Consider the following 18103-nt stretch of genomic DNA (forward strand, 5'->3'; position numbering starts at 1 on the left):
CATATCCCATAGTTTACCGTCAAAGTTTGATTGCAATCCCAATAGACAAATTCAGTTTATTTTATGCACCTATAGTGGCACTGAAGAAGGTCGCGTCAATCGGTTTTCCAAACCAGATTAAAATAAGACAAGATAATATGTATTTTATAGATTTAAGGTAGCTCCGCGTGACTGCGTCATGGACGTATAAAGAGAACTTCCCCATGTTAACAACGCTGAAGTTATCTCATGTCTGCTCTAGCCTGGGAAAAAACTTAACAGGCTGTTTATCATTCAGTGCTTCATAGAGTATCTTTTTCAAAGTAGATGAAAACTGCGCTTTTTTAATATGAAAGAACATCACATTTATGAATGACTCAGTAAATGTTATTTATTATTTTAATATTAATTCACCATGGCTTAATAGCTCTTTCTTTGTTTTTTCTCCCTTTTACAGTATTTGAGTAAACGTAATGTATTACTCTCCAACACTGTCAAAGGATAAAACATATTCCTCTTTCTGCAGACCGCCGGAACATTTTTCACTTGCACTGCCTGATTAGATAGGTAGATAGATACAGTATCTCACAAATGTGAGTAAACCCCTCACATTTTTGTAAATATGTTATTATATCTTTTCATGGGACAACACTGAAGATATGACACTTTGATACAATGTAAAGTAGTCAGTGTACAGCCTTTATAACAGTGTACATCTGCTGTGCCCTCAAAATAACTCAACACACAGCCATTAATGTCTAAACAGCTGGCAAGAAAAATGAGTACACCCCTAAGTGAAAATGGCGTAGGTAGGTAGGTAGGTAGGTCGTGGAAATGTTTGCGTTGCAGCAGCATTGTACACAGTCAAATTCAAAGACTAGAAATAAAGAATTCAAAATGTAAACATCTCAATAGAAATAAAATAGCATTAAAAAAATATTAAATATATATGACAGAATAAAAATGTACACAAAATATAGACAAAATTGTTAACAATATTAACAACCCGCATCATTTTTTTCCACGTTGATGCAGAAGTTGGCGTGGCTAGATCTAAACTGGGTTTGACAAATGATAGACGGATGAAATTCAAATTTTCACACTTGTGCATGTAAAGCTTTACTCTAAGGCTTAATTAACATATTTCATAGAGGTAATTATTTTTTGTCCCTGGAATTACTATTTGCTGATGCTTGTCTTCTTATACAGTAGCTTAGAACTTCAGCTTTGGTGAAAACATTTAAAAAACATTAAACATGTAACGGCCCAGAGGCAGGTGTGTATCAGCCATTCAGATGTTGTTGTGATGTTGAAAACACGATGCAAAGATTCATAGAAAATATAAGTGTATAACATAAACAATATAATGCAATCATTCACCCTATAGGAAGAAGCAGAAGTCTCAAAGGAAATACTGCTCTGTTTCTTGACGTTTGTTCTGTGTGTGTGTTGCCAGTGGAAAAGAAAGAGAAAAGGCCTGTGAAACCTAGAGAGCTGACACCGTTTGAAGGAATGGAGGTAACGACTAAAACACTATGACCTGCACCCTCCCTTATCTCAGCGCTCACATTCTATAAGTGTTGTTCTGTTTTTTCCATCCCCATTCTCCAGCGTTAGTAGCGACACCAAATGTGAGTCCTCCACATCATGCAATAATGTATGACATCCATTTAATTAATTTCTGTCTACATGATCTATATGGCTTGTAGCAATCAAAACGCCTATTTAGCCTTTGTTGATTGTTTCAATTATAATCATAGAGGAGAGAGTCTGTGTGACTTTAAATTGTGGATAAGGGTAGATAGCCCCCATTGTTCTGTGTGTCAAAACGACATGCAGCATACACACCTGTCAATCATCAAATCGGGGGTCTCCCTTCATTACGTGTTGTTGTACCCATGGATGTATAATGAGTAGTTCTACACAAAGTTATTCTCCATTGGGACTTCCGGCAACAACACCATGCCGTTATCTTGATTCTGATTCGCCAGAAGACTCAAGAAGCATCAGCAAAGATGTTTTATTGAGAAGATGATCACTACGTGAATTTCCGGCCTCCAGAATAAAAGATTACTTTTTTCCATCCCAATTTTTTTTTCCTGAATTCTTTTTTTCACTAGCACATCTGCGACCCACTCAAAGTCAGTCCGCACACACTTTTGGGTCGCGACCCACCAGTTGAGAACCACTGATCTAGTTTTGGTTCCTTTCGTTGATTTTACGGTTCTGCTTCGGTTGATTTTACACTAAATGGCTGGTGAAAGAAACCTCAAATCTTATAATCTCCTATACCTCTGTGGCAGTGTCATGCAGTGCCTCTCTGTGTCTCCTGTTTGTCTCCGCAGCTAAATGAGGAAGCCAGTATAACTAGGGTTGAAGAGTACATCGAGCTGCTGTATGAAGGAATCCCAGAGAAGATCCGAGGCTCTGCTCTCATCCTGCAGCTCGCCCGCAACCCCGACAACCTGGAGGAGCTGCTTCACAACGGTATAGTGTCATTCAAACTGCTGTTACAATGTGCTTAAGCTAATAACACACATCATTTATAATCTTTTATGTATTAATTGGATATACCCGTTAAAGATTCACAGTGCAGGTGGAAAGAGTAAGTCAACCCTTGGATTTAATAAATGGTAGACCTCAGTTCTTCCTCACAGAGCTGCTTAAGCTCAGCAGTATTCTCAGGGTGTCTGGTGTGAGGGGCTCTCATTCCACAGCTTCTCTACTGGGATAAGCTCTGTGTTCTGACTGAAATTCACTAAAAGGCAGATTGTCTCTTTACTTAGACATTCTGATTTACAAGTATTTAGTGTCGTTTTCCTTCTGCACCACCCAACTTCAGTTGATGTTCAGCTAATGAACAGCTACTCTGAATGAAATATCTTAGAGAAGTAATCATTTACTTTTTTCTCTGTAACAACCAACCAAATGGTGCTAAATCAGCACAGTCTGTGTTCTTGTACCGGTAACTGTGTGTGTGTGTGTGTGTGTGTGTGTGTGTGTGTGTGTGTGTGTGTGTGTGTGTGTGTGTGTGTGTGTGTGTGTGTGTGTGTGTGTGTGTGTGTGTGTGTGTGTGTGTGTGTGTGTGTGTGTGTGTGTGTGTGTGTGTGTGTGTGTGTGTGTGTGTGTGTGTGTGTGTGTGTGTGTGTGTGTGGGTCTCTGTGTCGGTGTGTGTGTGTGAGTAGAGGCAGCCCTGGGAGCTCTGGCCAGAGTGTTAAGAGAGGACTGGAAGCAGAGTGTAGAGCTGGCTACCATCATCATCTACATCTTCTTCTGCTTCTCCAGGTAACACACACACACACACACACACACACACACACACACACACACACACACACACACACACACACACACACACACACACCTTCATTTGGTATGTCTCTCTGTTCTGCTTCATCATTCTACCTAATGTGACTCCCCTCCTCTCCTCCAGTTTCTCCCAGTTCCACGGGGTGGTGAGTCATTATAAGATTGGCGCGCTGTGTATGAGTGTGGTTGAGCACGAGCTGAAGAGACACGATGTATGGTGCGAGGAGCTGCGCAAGAAGAACAAGGCTTATATCCTTCATCTGCTCTCTTCTGCTTGTTTTATTTCACCTGTGGGTTATTCACGGTCTACCCTCCTAATGTATAGATTTTCTGAGTTATGGTGTGTGTTCCTTAACACTCTTTGTGTACGCGAGTCAGCCCCAGAGAACGGCTCTCTCAGAAGAGACCAGGACAAAGCTGTGAGGAAATACCACGGCCTTCTGTCCAAACAGGAGCAGCTGCTCCGAGGTACACAGTCAAGACTTATGAAACTCAAAGAATATATGTTTTATTTATCCCTGGGGACTATATTTTGTTTTTGAGAAAGTTTCTCCATTTGATAATGAATTAATACTTTTTTCATACAAATATAAGATTTAAAAGTAAGAATTTGCAATAAAAAAATTAATATTTTTGTAGATGTCAGGAAATGTTTTCAGTTAAAAGAAAATATTCTTTATAAGATCAAATTAAGTAGAAAATGAAAATACAGTTGTAATAACACAAGAAATGCTGTTTTATTGGGAATGTTGTATCAATGCAAACTTTTTTAAATACAAATTAAGATCATAAAGAATTCTTTGTCACGTCTTAGCAACATGTATTTCATCAGTGTTACATTAGGACCTTCTTAGTCATGGTGACCACTTTGTAAAGCAGGGCTAAAGTGTGAAAGCTGCATGAGTTCCCAGAAAGCATTGCTCCTATTCATAGCACTAAAAATACATTTCTGTCTGTCCTTTTCCCCTTCTCCCAGTGTCTCTTTACCTGCTGTTGAACCTTGCTGAGGACACGAGGACGGAGCTGAAGATGAGGAATAAAAACATTGTCGGTATGCTCGTCAAAGTTCTGGAACGGGATGACGAGGAGCTGCTGGTCCTGGTGGTTTCATTCCTCAAAAAACTGTCCATCTTCCTGGAGAACAAGAACGACATGGTGAGTGAACTAGTTGTGCTCAAGGGTTCTTCCTGTCAGACTAGAGCGATGGAGCTAAAGGGACTGCATTAAGAGGTGTTCCCGTCTTTGTGACCCCTAGAATAACTTTTACATACACGAGTCATACTTACAGAGGCAGAGGCAGCCAAACAAGGTGCCACCTGCTTCAGCAGAGAACATTCACACACACACTCACACCCTACACCTGTTTGCTCAGGGGCATTGGGGGTTAAAGAGTCCTCTCCTGCTGATGTTCAGGTGTATATCAGTATGTAGAGTCTCTACTTTAAAGAGTCCTCTCCTGCTGATGTTCAGGTGTATATCAGTATGTAGAGTCTCTACTTTAAAGAGTCCTCTCCTGCTGATGTTCAGGTGTATATCAGTATGTAGCGTCTCTACTTTAAAGAGTCCTCTCCTGCTGATGTTCAGGTGTATATCAGTATGTAGAGTCTCTACTTTAAAGAGTCCTCTCCTGCTGATGTTCAGGTGTATATCAGTATGTAGCGTCTCTACTTTAAAGAGTCCTCTCCTTCTGATGTTCAGGTGTATATCAGTATGTAGTGTCTCTACTTTAAAGATTCCTCTCCTGCTGATGTTCAGGTGTATATCAGTATGTAGTGTCTCTACTTTAAAGAGTCCTCTCCTGCTGATGTTCAGGTGTATATCAGTATGTAGTGTCTCTACTTTAAAGAGTCCTCTCCTGCTGATGTTCAGGTGTATATCAGTATGTAGAGTCTCTACTTTAAAGAGTCCTCTCCTGCTGATGTTCAGGTGTATATCAGTATGTAGAGTCTCTACTTTAAAGAGTCCTCTCCTGCTGATGTTCAGGTGTATATCAGTATGTAGAGTCTCTACTTTAAAGAGTCCTCTCCTGCTGATGTTCAGGTGTATATCAGTATGTAGGGTCTCTACTTTAAAGAGTCCTCTCCTGCTGATGTTCAGGTGTATGTCAGTATGTAGCGTCTCTACTTTAAAGAGTCCTCTCCTGCTGATGTTCAGGTGTATATCAGTATGTAGAGTCTCTACTTTAAAGAGTCCTCTCCTGCTGATGTTCAGGTGTATATCAGTATGTAGTGTCTCTACTTTAAAGAGTCCTCTCCTGCTGATGTTCAGGTGTATATCAGTATGTAGAGTCTCTACTTTAAAGAGTCCTCTCCTGCTGATGTTCTGGTGTATATCAGTATGTAGAGTCTCTACTTTAAAGAGTCCTCTCCTGCTGATGTTCAGGTGTATATCAGTATGTAGCATCTCTACTTTAAAGAGTCCTCTCCTGCTGATGTTCAGGTGTATATCAGTATGTAGCGTCTCTACTTTAAAGAGTCCTCTCCTGCTGATGTTCAGGTGTATGTCAGTATGTAGCGTCTCTACTTTAAAGAGTCCTCTCCTGCTGATGTTCAGGTGTATATCAGTATGTAGTGTCTCTACTTTAAAGAGTCCTCTCCTGCTGATGTTCAGGTGTATATCAGTATGTAGCGTCTCTACTTTAAAGAGTCCTCTCCTGCTGATGTTCAGGTGTATATCAGTATGTAGTGTCTCTACTTTAAAGAGTCCTCTCCTGCTGATGTTCAGGTGTATATCAGTATGTAGTGTCTCTACTTTAAAGAGTCCTCTCCTGCTGATGTTCAGGTGTATATCAGTATGTAGTGTCTCTACTTTAAAGAGTCCTCTCCTGCTGATGTTCAGGTGTATATCAGTATGTAGCGTCTCTACTTTAAAGAGTCCTCTCCTGCTAATATTCAGGTGTATATCAGTATGTAGTGTCTCTACTTTAAAGAGTCCTCTCCTGCTAATATTCAGGTGTATATCAGTATGTAGTGTCTCTACTTTAAAGAGTCCTCTCCTGCTGATGTTCAGGTGTATATCAGTATGTAGTGTCTCTACTTTAAAGAGTCCTCTCCTGCTAATATTCAGGTGTATATCAGTATGTAGTGTCTCTACTTTAAAGAGTCCTCTCCTGCTGATGTTCAGGTGTATATCAGTATGTAGTGTCTCTACTTTAAAGAGTCCTCTCCTGCTGATGTTCAGGTGTATATCAGTATGTAGTGTCTCTACTTTAAAGAGTCCTCTCCTGCTAATATTCAGGTGTATATCAGTATGTAGTGTCTCTACTTTAAAGAGTCCTCTCCTGCTGATGTTCAGGTGTATATCAGTATGTAGTGTCTCTACTTTAAAGAGTCCTCTCCTGCTAATATTCAGGTGTATATCAGTATGTAGTGTCCGAACACAGGGAGTTTAGCCTGTACAGACCATTTATATGCACAAAACCCCATAAAACACTAAAGGAGAGGGAAACCCCCAAAAAGTATAAAAGGGTATGATTTACCTTAAAGTGATTTCCCCAAGAACACACTGACATGTTGACATCAGAACCTGAGGATCATACCACCCTAATATTGGAGGGCAGCCATCTACCTCTTGATCCACAGCCTTCCTAAAATATTGTCTTATGTATTTATTTATTTACACTGAGACCAAGCAATGTTAAGTCATTGCCAAAAGTATTCTGAGCAGTTGTTATACAGAACCTTTTGTGGGCTTTGACGACGGAGACCTTCCAATTCAGATAATATGTTTGTGTTTTGCAGGCTGAGGTGGATACCGTAGAACGATTGGCTCATCTGGTTCCCTGTGACCATGACGACCTGTTGAACCTGACCCTGCGTCTGCTGCTCAACCTCTCCTTTGACTCTGGACTCAGAGCCAAGATGGTGGAAGTTGGACTTTTACCAAAGCTGACTACCTTGTTGGGTAACAGTACACACTAACAGAGTAGCACATCTGGTGGTGTGAATGTCTCCAGTCAGTTGTCATCAAGAATGGATAAGAATTTGTTGACTGATGTTTGGGTGTGTTTGTTGTCACACAGCTGATGAGAACAGCCGACAGGTAGCCATGCGTATCCTGTACCACATCAGCATCGACGACCGCTTCAAGGGCATGTTCGTTTACACTGACTGCATCCCTCAGGTACCATGAGGGACACTTTAAACACACTCGATTCATTATTACTGTTGACCTAACATGATGGTCTGTTTGCCAGAATGTGAACCTGGAAATGTGGAGTACCCCAAAGTTTATGTTAGAAACGTATGGTACTGTTCCCGAGCATACAGTATAATAATTTCAATATATTATAATAATTTAAGCGTCTTTGAGCATTAGGAAAATAAATAATAATAATATAATTATAACTGCCAGATGCTAACCTGCATATGTTGGGCCATTTTCACAATTAGCATTAGTTGTGTTAATTAGCATTGAGTAGCATTAAAGCCTAAGCAAACAATAGCTTGAAAATGGCTTGGGCCATCTGGACCTTTCTGACATTTGTACCCCCAATGGGCTGATTTTGATGATTTTTTGGTCAATTTTGAAGTTTAAGAGTGCGCTGGATCATTCGTATTAGACATATACTGTAGCTTATTTTATTTGAATAGGTTTACTTGTAGTTGCAGGAGCTACAATGTTCATTTTGTACACATCCACATGATCCAGTGTCCCATAAAAATTATAATTCGACTGTAATTCATAAAAAACATCCCATTGGGAGTACAAATGTGTCCATTTTCTGATCAAAACATCCACTGTTGATCCTGGAAATGTAAGAAATGGATTCAGCATCCGTTAATGACCCCAAAAAACGCTCCAAAATTGGCCAAATTGGCCATGCCTTTTTTTTAAATATAGGTTATAATGCTTATAAACACAACTTGTGCTAATTGTGCTAATTGCCCAACATATAGCAAGTTAGCATCCGGCAGTTTCTCTAACATAAAACTTTGAGTTGTTCAACATTTCCACGTTCACAGTAGCACTCTATGAGCTGGCAGACAGACACTGGCATTACAAGTCTTAGTCACAGGTCATATTGTGCTTGTTTTGTGTCTAGCTAATGCAAATGCTGTATGAGCACGGGGAGGAGGACACTGAAGCCGAGCTCCTCTCCATCTGCATCAACCTGGCTGCAAACAAGAGGAACGCACAGCTCATTTGTGAAGGTAGATCTATTAGAGCTGCATTTTATGAACTGACACTCTGTCCCTGTGAACTCCTTCAGACTTCTAACACTTTTCAACAAGTTCATATATATTATAATCATAAAATATAATTCAGTTTTGTCCGTTTGTGTCTTGCTGTGTGTCTGCAGGAAGTGGGTTGAAGATGCTGATGAAGAGAGCTCTGAAGATGAAGGACTGCCTCCTGATGAAGATGATCAGAAACGTCTCCCAACATGACGGAGCCACCAAACCTCTGTTCATAGTGAGTTATCAATACATCACTGAAAATGAACTACTCCCAAGAGCAGTAGGAACAAATCTGAAGTCTTGACCAAATGTTGTTGTTAGTATTAGCACAAGTATTATGCTGTGTCTCATTTTGGATACTTCACATAATACACTGCCATGTTGTTGAGTTATTGCGTGGAAGCAAATCAATGTACTGCTGTGGATGCGTGCAGCAGTGAAACGTATCATATCCACCTGAAAGAAAGTCCTGTGATGTACAGACCAGGCTCTGAATCCTCAAAGCACACGGCAGCAGTGTCCTAAACATCAGTGAATATCTCCCCTCCACACAACTATTCGCTGTACCAAATCATTACCAACTGCTAAAGGTTTTCTGAAGTCTTCTCTTGACGTAGAGTGGTACGTTTACAACATAACTTACGTTGCATAGCCATGATGAGGATCCTTGAGTGTAGGAAGTGTCCAGTGTTATGCTATCAGAGTGATCTAACCCGTGTTAGAGCAGAAGTGCGTGATGTGAAACACACCCTTAGTGGTCGCCTTCCAGCAGTACAGGCGGTCAGTAATCTGAATGTAGGGCTTGTTCTGTGTCTCAGGACTATGTTGGTGACCTGGCAGCGGAGATCCGGGCGGAGGAAGAGGAGGAGTGGGTTCTGGAGTGTTTGGGGACCCTGGCTAATCTCACAATCCCTGACCTGGACTGGGAGTTGGTGCTGAAGGAGTACAACCTGGTCCCCTACCTCAAAGACCGCCTCAAACCAGGTTACATTTCAGAAACTATAAATGATACAGCCACATTAGTAAAGATGTGTTTCCATTCACGTATACTGTAAGCAGAAAATAGTTATTGGTTTATATGTGTTTTATGTCAAGTTTATTTACAGACATTTCTGAAAAGTGTGTGTGTGTGTGTGTGTGTGTGTGTGTGTGTGTGTGTGTGTGTGTGTGTGTGTGTGTGTGTGTGTGTGTGTGTGTGTGTGTGTGTCTGTGTCTGTGTCTGTGTCTGTGTCTGTGTCTGTGTCTGTGTGTGTGTGTGTGTGTGTGTTAGGCTCAGCAGAGGATGACCTCATCCTGGAGGTGGTGATAATGATCGGAACAGTTTCCATGGACGATGCCTGTGCCGCCATGTTGGCTAAATCTGGCATAATCCCCGCACTGATCGAGCTGCTCAATGGTAAAACACACAGCTGGGTTTTTTTACAGATGTTTTACGTGTTTGTGTCAAATAATCCACATGATAACCTCACAATGTGACAAGAGGTGTTACTCTTGATGAAATGAGCACTTTCTAACCTGCTCTCCATGTTCTTGTGTTTCTGAATGTAGCCCAGCAGGAGGATGATGAGTTTGTGTGTCAGATTGTCTACGTCTTCTATCAGATGGTGTTTCACCAAGCTACCCGTGATGTCATCATCAAAGACACCCGTATCCTTCCCACAGTGCACTCTGTCCAGCCTGCATTTAAGGCTGAATGAGGGGTGTCTTGTGTTGTGTTCCCGGCTCCTGAAGGTAGTGAACACTGTGAAATCTCAACACACATGAAATCCTTCCCTTAACCTTCTCTGAAGAGGCTCCAGCCTACCTGATCGACCTGATGCACGACAAGAACGCTGAGATCAGGAAAGTGTGTGACAACACCCTGGATATCATCGCTGTAAGTCAAACACACTACAGCGACAAAGAGAAAAAATACATTCCTTAAGATTTGTCTGTCGGTTGTTCTCATACTGTCTTTACCCTTTTCTACGTCTCCCAGGAGTACGATGAGGAGTGGGGCAGAAAAATTCAGTCAGAGAAGTTCCGTTTCCATAACAACCAGTGGTTAGAGATGGTCGAGAGTCGCCAAGCTGACGAGTCTGAACTATACCTGTATGATAACGAAAACGACAGGACGGATCTGTTCTACAGCGCAGGTACACACACACACACACACACACACACACACACACACCATGAGAACTTCATATTGTGCGACCAACAGATGATCACAAAATATACAATACATTTGTTTTTCAGCATAGTAAAGGGAAAAACCACTTCTCTTTCAACCAGTAGTAGGATGTTCTTTTTTCCATTTTGGAATATTTCAGAAGAAGAAAAAATGTGTGGAAAGCACGACTTTTATGTTAACTACATATTTAGTTCAGCAGAATAATTTCCACGTACGAACTAAACTTGAATCATTTTAGAGGCGTAAATACCTACGGAAGCGTATTGCTGCCACACACACAAAAAAAGGCTCAGTATCAGGTAATTACATGAAAAGTTTCACGTTTTTACAAGATAATTTTCACATTATTACATAAGATGTTCAGCCTAGACTGAACTGGCATGTGTCCCAGTGAGCTCCTGCTGCTACTTCGCCAGCCTTCCGTGCCCCTCCAGTTGATCAATGAGGAATGACGCTACCTCAATAGGGTCGGATTCGTTCTTCCTTCGGTACAACCCCATGCATGGGCGGCGGGTACTGTAGGCTAGGGAAGGCTAAGCCTTCCCAAATATTTTTGTCACTGCATCCTGGTCATTTAAAAATAATGTATAATGTATGTGTTGTTGACAATAGCGCTGCTATGCAGCCTCCGCTATTATTGACCTGATGGCGTGCAAGCACCTGCGCAGGCATGTTTGTGTCAATCCCCTAAATACCGATTGATTAGGACATCCGATTGACACTACAATTTACCGATGTACCCCAAATGTCTCATTTTGCACGTGTTGCCAATGGCAACAATAAACAATTGCTTCGTTCAGCAATACAGCCTGACACAACAACAATGCTGCTGTTCAACTGCTGACATCTGTATACAGTAGGTGTTTCTGCTCCACAGTATTTTGTAAATCCACTATTTCTGTGGTGACTTCACAGCGACAGTATTGTTAGATTGTGATGTTTTTGCTTGTAGACACTTTTTGTATGCATTTAATTTATTCATTACAAAACCAGATAGCTTGTGTAAGAAATGTTCTTTTATTCGAAGCCCAGGAGTCGATTTAAAAGAAACGAAGTGAAGCTCCTCATGAAAGTTTTAAAGGAGTATTTAATAAAAGGATGTAGCAGTAGGTTTTAAAGTAAAGTTTCACAGCTGTGGCTCAATAGCCCGGTACACGCGTCCACAGGCCGCTGACTGAGTGGAGCTCATCAGTAGTTACTGTCTGGCGGTCCGGAACAAAAGAGAGCTCGATTTCACAATACAAACATGTTTTATAGAACCATCCCTTTCGGCCATACAATAAACAACTTCAAAATAAGACGAGCTCCGGTCTCGTGCTCTCATTGGTTGGTAGCGGGGGCTGGATCCTGTTGGCCGCTTGGTCTCATGGGGTTCTCCGGATTCTTCTATTGGTTGACTATCATCGGGGGCGGGTCCTCTTATGATGTCACCGTCGCCATCTTGTTAGCGTAGTCATGAAGTTCTCACCTACGATATTCTATTATGCAATCCTTCTGAGGTTTATCAGTTATTAAACACGCAACAGTATCATCATTGCAGCATCAATGAGTGAGAGGTAGAGGCGGTGTGTTTAGTATGTAACTCCACGCGTCCTTCTCCCTCTACTCATATATACAATACAATATTAGCTACATGCTATCTGAGGCTAAAACCAACATCCGGTTACAAAATAAACAGAAGTAAAACAGTTTTCAGAATAAGACAGTGTTGTAGTTACACATAATATTGATGATTATTTCTTACACGCTGCACAAAGTTCCTCCCTGACCTCATCAGCACAGACAGCTGCTGACTCACCTCAAGCAGCCGCATGAGAAGTATATAGGAAACATTTTAATTAATTCACCAACACTTATGCTCTTGGTTCATTCTTTCTCATGAGACTGCTGAGTGGAAGCTGCAGTGCTGGAGAAGTGAAGTGTAGTTTTTACTGAAGGACAAACAAAAGCTACTGAAGGACTGTGAGTGCCAGCAAAGAGCCTGTGAAGAAAGTTCATTCTGTTCCTGAAGTGTGTGTGTGTGTGTGTGTGTGTGTGTGTGTGTGTGTGTGTGTGTGTGTGTGTGTGTGTGTGTGTGTGTGTGTGTGTGTGTGTGTGTGTGTGTGTGTGTGTGTGTGTGTGTGTGTGTGTGTGTGTGTGTGTGTGTGTGTGTGTGTGTGTGTGTGTGTGTGTGTGTGTGTGTGTGTGTGTGTGTGTGTGTGTGTGTGTCTTTAGATGGAATAACTCCAGCTGACGGTTCAGTCAGCCCAGACTTCTTCAATGACCTACAGCCTCAGAATGGAGACATGCTCCATACAGGGTGAGTGAACATACTCCAGTAAGAACATTCAGCTGAATGAAAACACGTGAAGCAACTAATCATTCTCCAGGCTAAACTGGCTTAAACTGTGCCGCAATATCAAAGGGTAGAAAGCACTCACAGCTTTGAATGGTGGCTCCTCAGTTCCACTCTCAGGAATTTGACATCATCATAAAATGGTTTAAAATATAACTCACTCTTCAACGCCATAAATAACTCTGCTTTAAGATAGGGTCAAATATGCTTTCTGAACTGTCTCTGATAGGTTCTCAATACACTATCTATTTACTATCAACTTTATTACTACGCGATCTACAGCCGAATTACCATGTCACATCGAGTCACTGTGAATGTGTGGGAAAAAAGAAGCACTAGCAGTATGAATAGATGGTGCCGGTAGCCAAATGTCCAGTGTTGGATTAAATGCTAAATTGATACGGGCTTACAGTTACAGTATGTCTTGTTTTAAAAGGGTGATGCTCTCGAAATATAACTGTAACTGTGAGGTATATCTATATTTTTCCACAAACGGTAAGAAGGGAATGTGGTCAAAGAGGTCTGCCAGCTCTAAACAGCCCACTGCCCTATTGATAATGTGGAAATATTACAAAAACATTTTTTTTTTAAACTTTAAAGTCCACTTTAAGTTATTATATACTGCACATACAGTAATTGATTATTTAAACATTTATTGTATGTTAACATTTAGTAATAGTTTTTATTATAGTAATATGTGTCTTTTTTTTCAAGCTAAATTCCTCTTATTGCTACTTAGCTACTTTATAGTACTGCAACTATTTATCTGTACCTTTTTAAATGTGTAATGTTCTGTCCTGTTTTCAGAGATGGCAGCGATGTCTTCGACCAGACCAGCTCCTCTCCTGGACGTCCAGCTACTGCGTACGGCTTCAGACCCGATGAACAACCCTTCTATCAGTACTCATAGATAGACAGACACACACACACACACACACACACACACACACACACACACACACACACACACACACACACACACACACACACACACACACACAGGACGTCCTGTCACCCCCCACACACCCCCTGCATGTCCACTCTCACATCTTTAGATTGAAGTTCCCTGCTAGAGTCCCTCAGTACTGAAGGCCTCATGTGGGGATAGCTCCTGAAACATGGATCATAGTCACCTTTTCATCCACTCAGCATTATGAACGTATAGGAAGTCTTCCTTACTTACTGAGTACAGCTCTCTTCCAGTGTCTTCCCCAGGGCTCAGCAGATCATTGAAAGAACACTTAGAGGGAAACTCCAGTACATTTCAACCTGGACCTGTGATCCTGCCAGGCACATCTGGCTCAGATAGTTTCTATAAGTGTGTGACAACATTTTGGAACATGTCCAGGTTGAAAAATATTTAGCTATCCTTTCTAATTTTCTAAAGATCTTAATATGTTTTTGCATATTCTCTCATGCAGTAATTATATTTGTTGCCTCTTCAAATCCCTTAAAAACAGTCAAAGGTTACATTCCATTACTGAACCGTTTCAGATCCAGTTACACCCACTACACTGTGTTATTAACATGCACTATGATGTACATAGCTTTGTTTTGTCACTGTAAAAATAACTTAGGGTTCTTTTTCACTGGCAAACCAAACTTATCTTCAGCCCCCTCGGTATACTTTAATCTCCATTTCCCCCAATCATGTTAAAACAAGCTTAAACAACAGTGGTCAGCAACTGTACTTTGATGAGATTGATTTCAAAGATGTTCTGAGCAGCAGGCTAAGGACAAAAAATTACTTAATTAATCCTCTATTAATTCATTCATTTTCGCGCTAAGTTTAGGGTGAACATGAGCACCTCTTGTGGCAGCAATGTGACGTATATGTTAGCCATGTCAAACGATAACAGTATTACATACATTACATACACATAACATGTATTATTAGAAAACCCTGTCACTGCAGACACAATGTGTGATAAAACATTTGTATTGACCTGATACCATAAGCCCCTTATCCTGTCTGCTCCCCATAAACAACATTGAGGAGGTTTACGTGCAGGAAGTGCCGAGTCCTTTAGTCTCTGCCAGCACATGTAGCAGCTGGCACAGTACTGGGCTCTGCTTTCCCGGTCAGTGTTACTCTTAGTTAGTACAGGAGGAAAGAAAACAAGCCCATTTGAATAACGGGCTTTAAAGGCACGATGGGTAGGATATGTTGGTTGCGCAGAAACATTGGAATAGGCCCCTCCTCTCCCAGCTGTATGGGGCCCAGCACATGTAGCTTCCTCTGTGATGCCTGCCTATGATCTGGCCCCTGGTCGCTACGCTTTTATAGAAGCTAACGCCTAAAAACATCCCTAACAAAGCATTATGGAAGAAAGGGTATGTATTAGACTATCCAGTAAGGACAGTCCTACTCATTTCGCCCTTTAAGTCTATTGGATAGTATCAGAGGAGCCTCAGGTTTTCCATTGGTCAATCAAAAACATGTCCACAATCCTCAGAGGCCCAGATCTAGCTCACCTAAACACAATGAAAGCATTTAAATTATTTATTCATTATCCTCCCTGACAAGTCAGAATTATAAATGCACCTTGAACTGTGGCTGGAAATGTACATTTAGTTCCCTTGAGCATGGCACACATGGAACAGAGCCTATCTGAGTGTGAATCAGAGCATACACACACTTTGAAAAACTTTATCGTGTCATTGACGGACCCACATCTGAGAGGAGGCTCAATAGAGGCATATTTGCACATATAGTTTATTGTTGATGCAAGGTTATATTTTATGTTTTTATTAAGTTATTAGTATTTGTATATAATTGTGTTTTTTATAATTGATCTTGCTACCTAACAACATTGTAAACATGAACTATTGTTGGACTATAAGAATTCTCTGTCTCTCTGTCTGTCCTGCTCAGGTTCTTTAATAAAAATAATTCCCACATGCATATGACTCTTTAAAAAGGTCCCTTAATTACTTACTTTCACTGGAGGAACATTTAGAATACTTTTACTGTGACAGAGTATTCCCACACTCTGGTACTTCTACTTTACTCAAGTACAAGATCTGAGTACTTCTACTTTTACTCAAGTACAAGACCTGAGTACTTCTACTTTTACTCAAGTACAAGATCTGAGTACTTCTACTTTTACTCAAGTACAAGACCTGAGTACTTCTACTTTTACTCAAGTACAAGATCTGAGTACTTCTATTTTTACTCAAGTACAAGATCTGAGTACTTCTACTTTAAATCAAGTACAAGACCTGAGTACTTCTACTTTTACTCAAGTACAAGACCTGAGTACTTCTACTTTTACTCAAGTACAAGATCTGAGTACTTCTACTTTTACTCAAGTACAAGATCTGAGTACTTCTACTTTAAATCAAGTACAAGACCTGAGTACTTCTACTTTTACTCAAGTACAAGACCTGAGTACTTCTACTTTTACTCAAGTACAAGACCTGAGTACTTCTACTTTTATTCAAGTACAAGATCTGAGTACTTCTACTTTTACTCAAGTACAAGACCTGAGTACTTCTACTTTTACTCAAGTACAAGATCTGAGTACTTCTACTTTTACTCAAGTACAAGATCTGAGTACTTCTACTTTAAATCAAGTACAAGACCTGAGTACTTCTAGTTTTACTCAAGTACAAGACCTGAGTACTTCTACTTTTACTCAAGTACAAGATCTGAGTACTTCTACTTTTACTCAAGTACAAGACCTGAGTACTTCTACTTTTACTCAAGTACAAGATCTGAGTACTTCTACTTTTACTCAAGTACAAGACCTGAGTACTTCTACTTTTACTCAAGTACAAGATCTGAGTACTTCTACTTTAAATCAAGTACAAGACCTGAGTACTTCTAGTTTTACTCAAGTACAAGACCTGAGTACTTCTACTTTTACTCAAGTACAAGATCTGAGTACTTCTACTTTTACTCAAGTACAAGACCTGAGTACTTCTACTTTTACTCAAGTACAAGACCTGAGTACTTCTACTTTTACTCAAGTACAAGATCTGAGTACTTCTACTTTAAATCAAGTACAAGACCTGAGTACTTCTAGTTTTACTCAAGTGCAAGACCTGAGTACTTCTACTTTTACTCAAGTGCAAGATCTGAGTACTTCTACTTTTACTCAAGTACAAGACCTGAGTACTTCTACTTTTACTCAAGTACAAGACCTGAGTACTTCTACTTTTACTCAAGTACAAGATCTGAGTACTTCTACTTTAAATCAAGTACAAGATCTGAGTACTTCTACTTTTACTCAAGTACAAGACCTGAGTACTTCTACTTTTACTCAAGTACAAGACCTGAGTACTTCTACTTTTACTCAAGTACAAGATCTGAGTACTTCTACTTTTACTCAAGTACAAGACCTGAGTACTTCTACTTTTACTCAAGTACTAGATCTGAGTACTTCTACTTTTACTCAAGTACAAGACCTGAGTACTTCTACTTTTACTCAAGTACAAGACCTGAGTACTTCTACTTTTACTCAAGTACAAGATCTGAGTACTTCTACTTTACTCAAGTACAAGATCTGAGTACTTCTAATTTTACTCAAGTACAAGATCTGAGTACTTCTACTTTTACTCAAGTACAAGACCTGAGTACTTCTAGTTTTACTCAAGTACAAGACCTGAGTACTTCTACTTTTACTCAAGTACAAGATCTGAGTACTTCTACTTTTACTCAAGTACAAGACCTGAGTACTTCTACTTTTACTCAAGTACAAGACCTGAGTACTTCTACTTTTACTCAAGTACAAGACCTGAGTACTTCTACTTTTACTCAAGTACAAGATCTGAGTACTTCTACTTTAAATCAAGTACAAGACCTGAGTACTTCTAGTTTTACTCAAGTGCAAGACCTGAGTACTTCTACTTTTACTCAAGTGCAAGATCTGAGTACTTCTACTTTTACTCAAGTACAAGACCTGAGTACTTCTACTTTTACTCAAGTACAAGACCTGAGTACTTCTACTTTTACTCAAGTACAAGATCTGAGTACTTCTACTTTAAATCAAGTACAAGATCTGAGTACTTCTACTTTTACTCAAGTACAAGACCTGAGTACTTCTACTTTTACTCAAGTACAAGACCTGAGTACTTCTACTTTTACTCAAGTACAAGATCTGAGTACTTCTACTTTTACTCAAG

General features: G+C 40.3%; 1 protein-coding gene across 1 annotated transcript in view; it reads left to right on the top strand.

Moving 5' to 3' along the window:
* The window catches only part of LOC134866481 (kinesin-associated protein 3-like), an 18864-nt gene extending 2983 nt beyond the window's left edge, over positions 1-15881 (top strand). Inside the window, exons 4-20 of the mRNA XM_063886685.1 lie at positions 1436-1497; positions 2325-2466; positions 3165-3264; positions 3413-3537; positions 3658-3756; positions 4265-4443; positions 7029-7191; positions 7310-7410; positions 8333-8441; positions 8591-8703; positions 9287-9452; positions 9739-9864; positions 10017-10115; positions 10259-10344; positions 10447-10603; positions 12856-12940; positions 13784-15881. Coding sequence (XP_063742755.1) covers positions 1436-1497; positions 2325-2466; positions 3165-3264; positions 3413-3537; positions 3658-3756; positions 4265-4443; positions 7029-7191; positions 7310-7410; positions 8333-8441; positions 8591-8703; positions 9287-9452; positions 9739-9864; positions 10017-10115; positions 10259-10344; positions 10447-10603; positions 12856-12940; positions 13784-13886 — 2015 coding nt within the window. The 3' untranslated portion in view covers positions 13887-15881. The remainder of the gene's footprint in view (positions 1-1435; positions 1498-2324; positions 2467-3164; positions 3265-3412; positions 3538-3657; positions 3757-4264; positions 4444-7028; positions 7192-7309; positions 7411-8332; positions 8442-8590; positions 8704-9286; positions 9453-9738; positions 9865-10016; positions 10116-10258; positions 10345-10446; positions 10604-12855; positions 12941-13783) is intronic.
* Positions 15882-18103: the final 2222 nt, after the last annotated feature.

Source organism: Eleginops maclovinus, chromosome 6 (assembly GCF_036324505.1).
Source record: "Eleginops maclovinus isolate JMC-PN-2008 ecotype Puerto Natales chromosome 6, JC_Emac_rtc_rv5, whole genome shotgun sequence".
Lineage (NCBI taxonomy): Eukaryota > Metazoa > Chordata > Actinopteri > Perciformes > Eleginopidae > Eleginops > Eleginops maclovinus.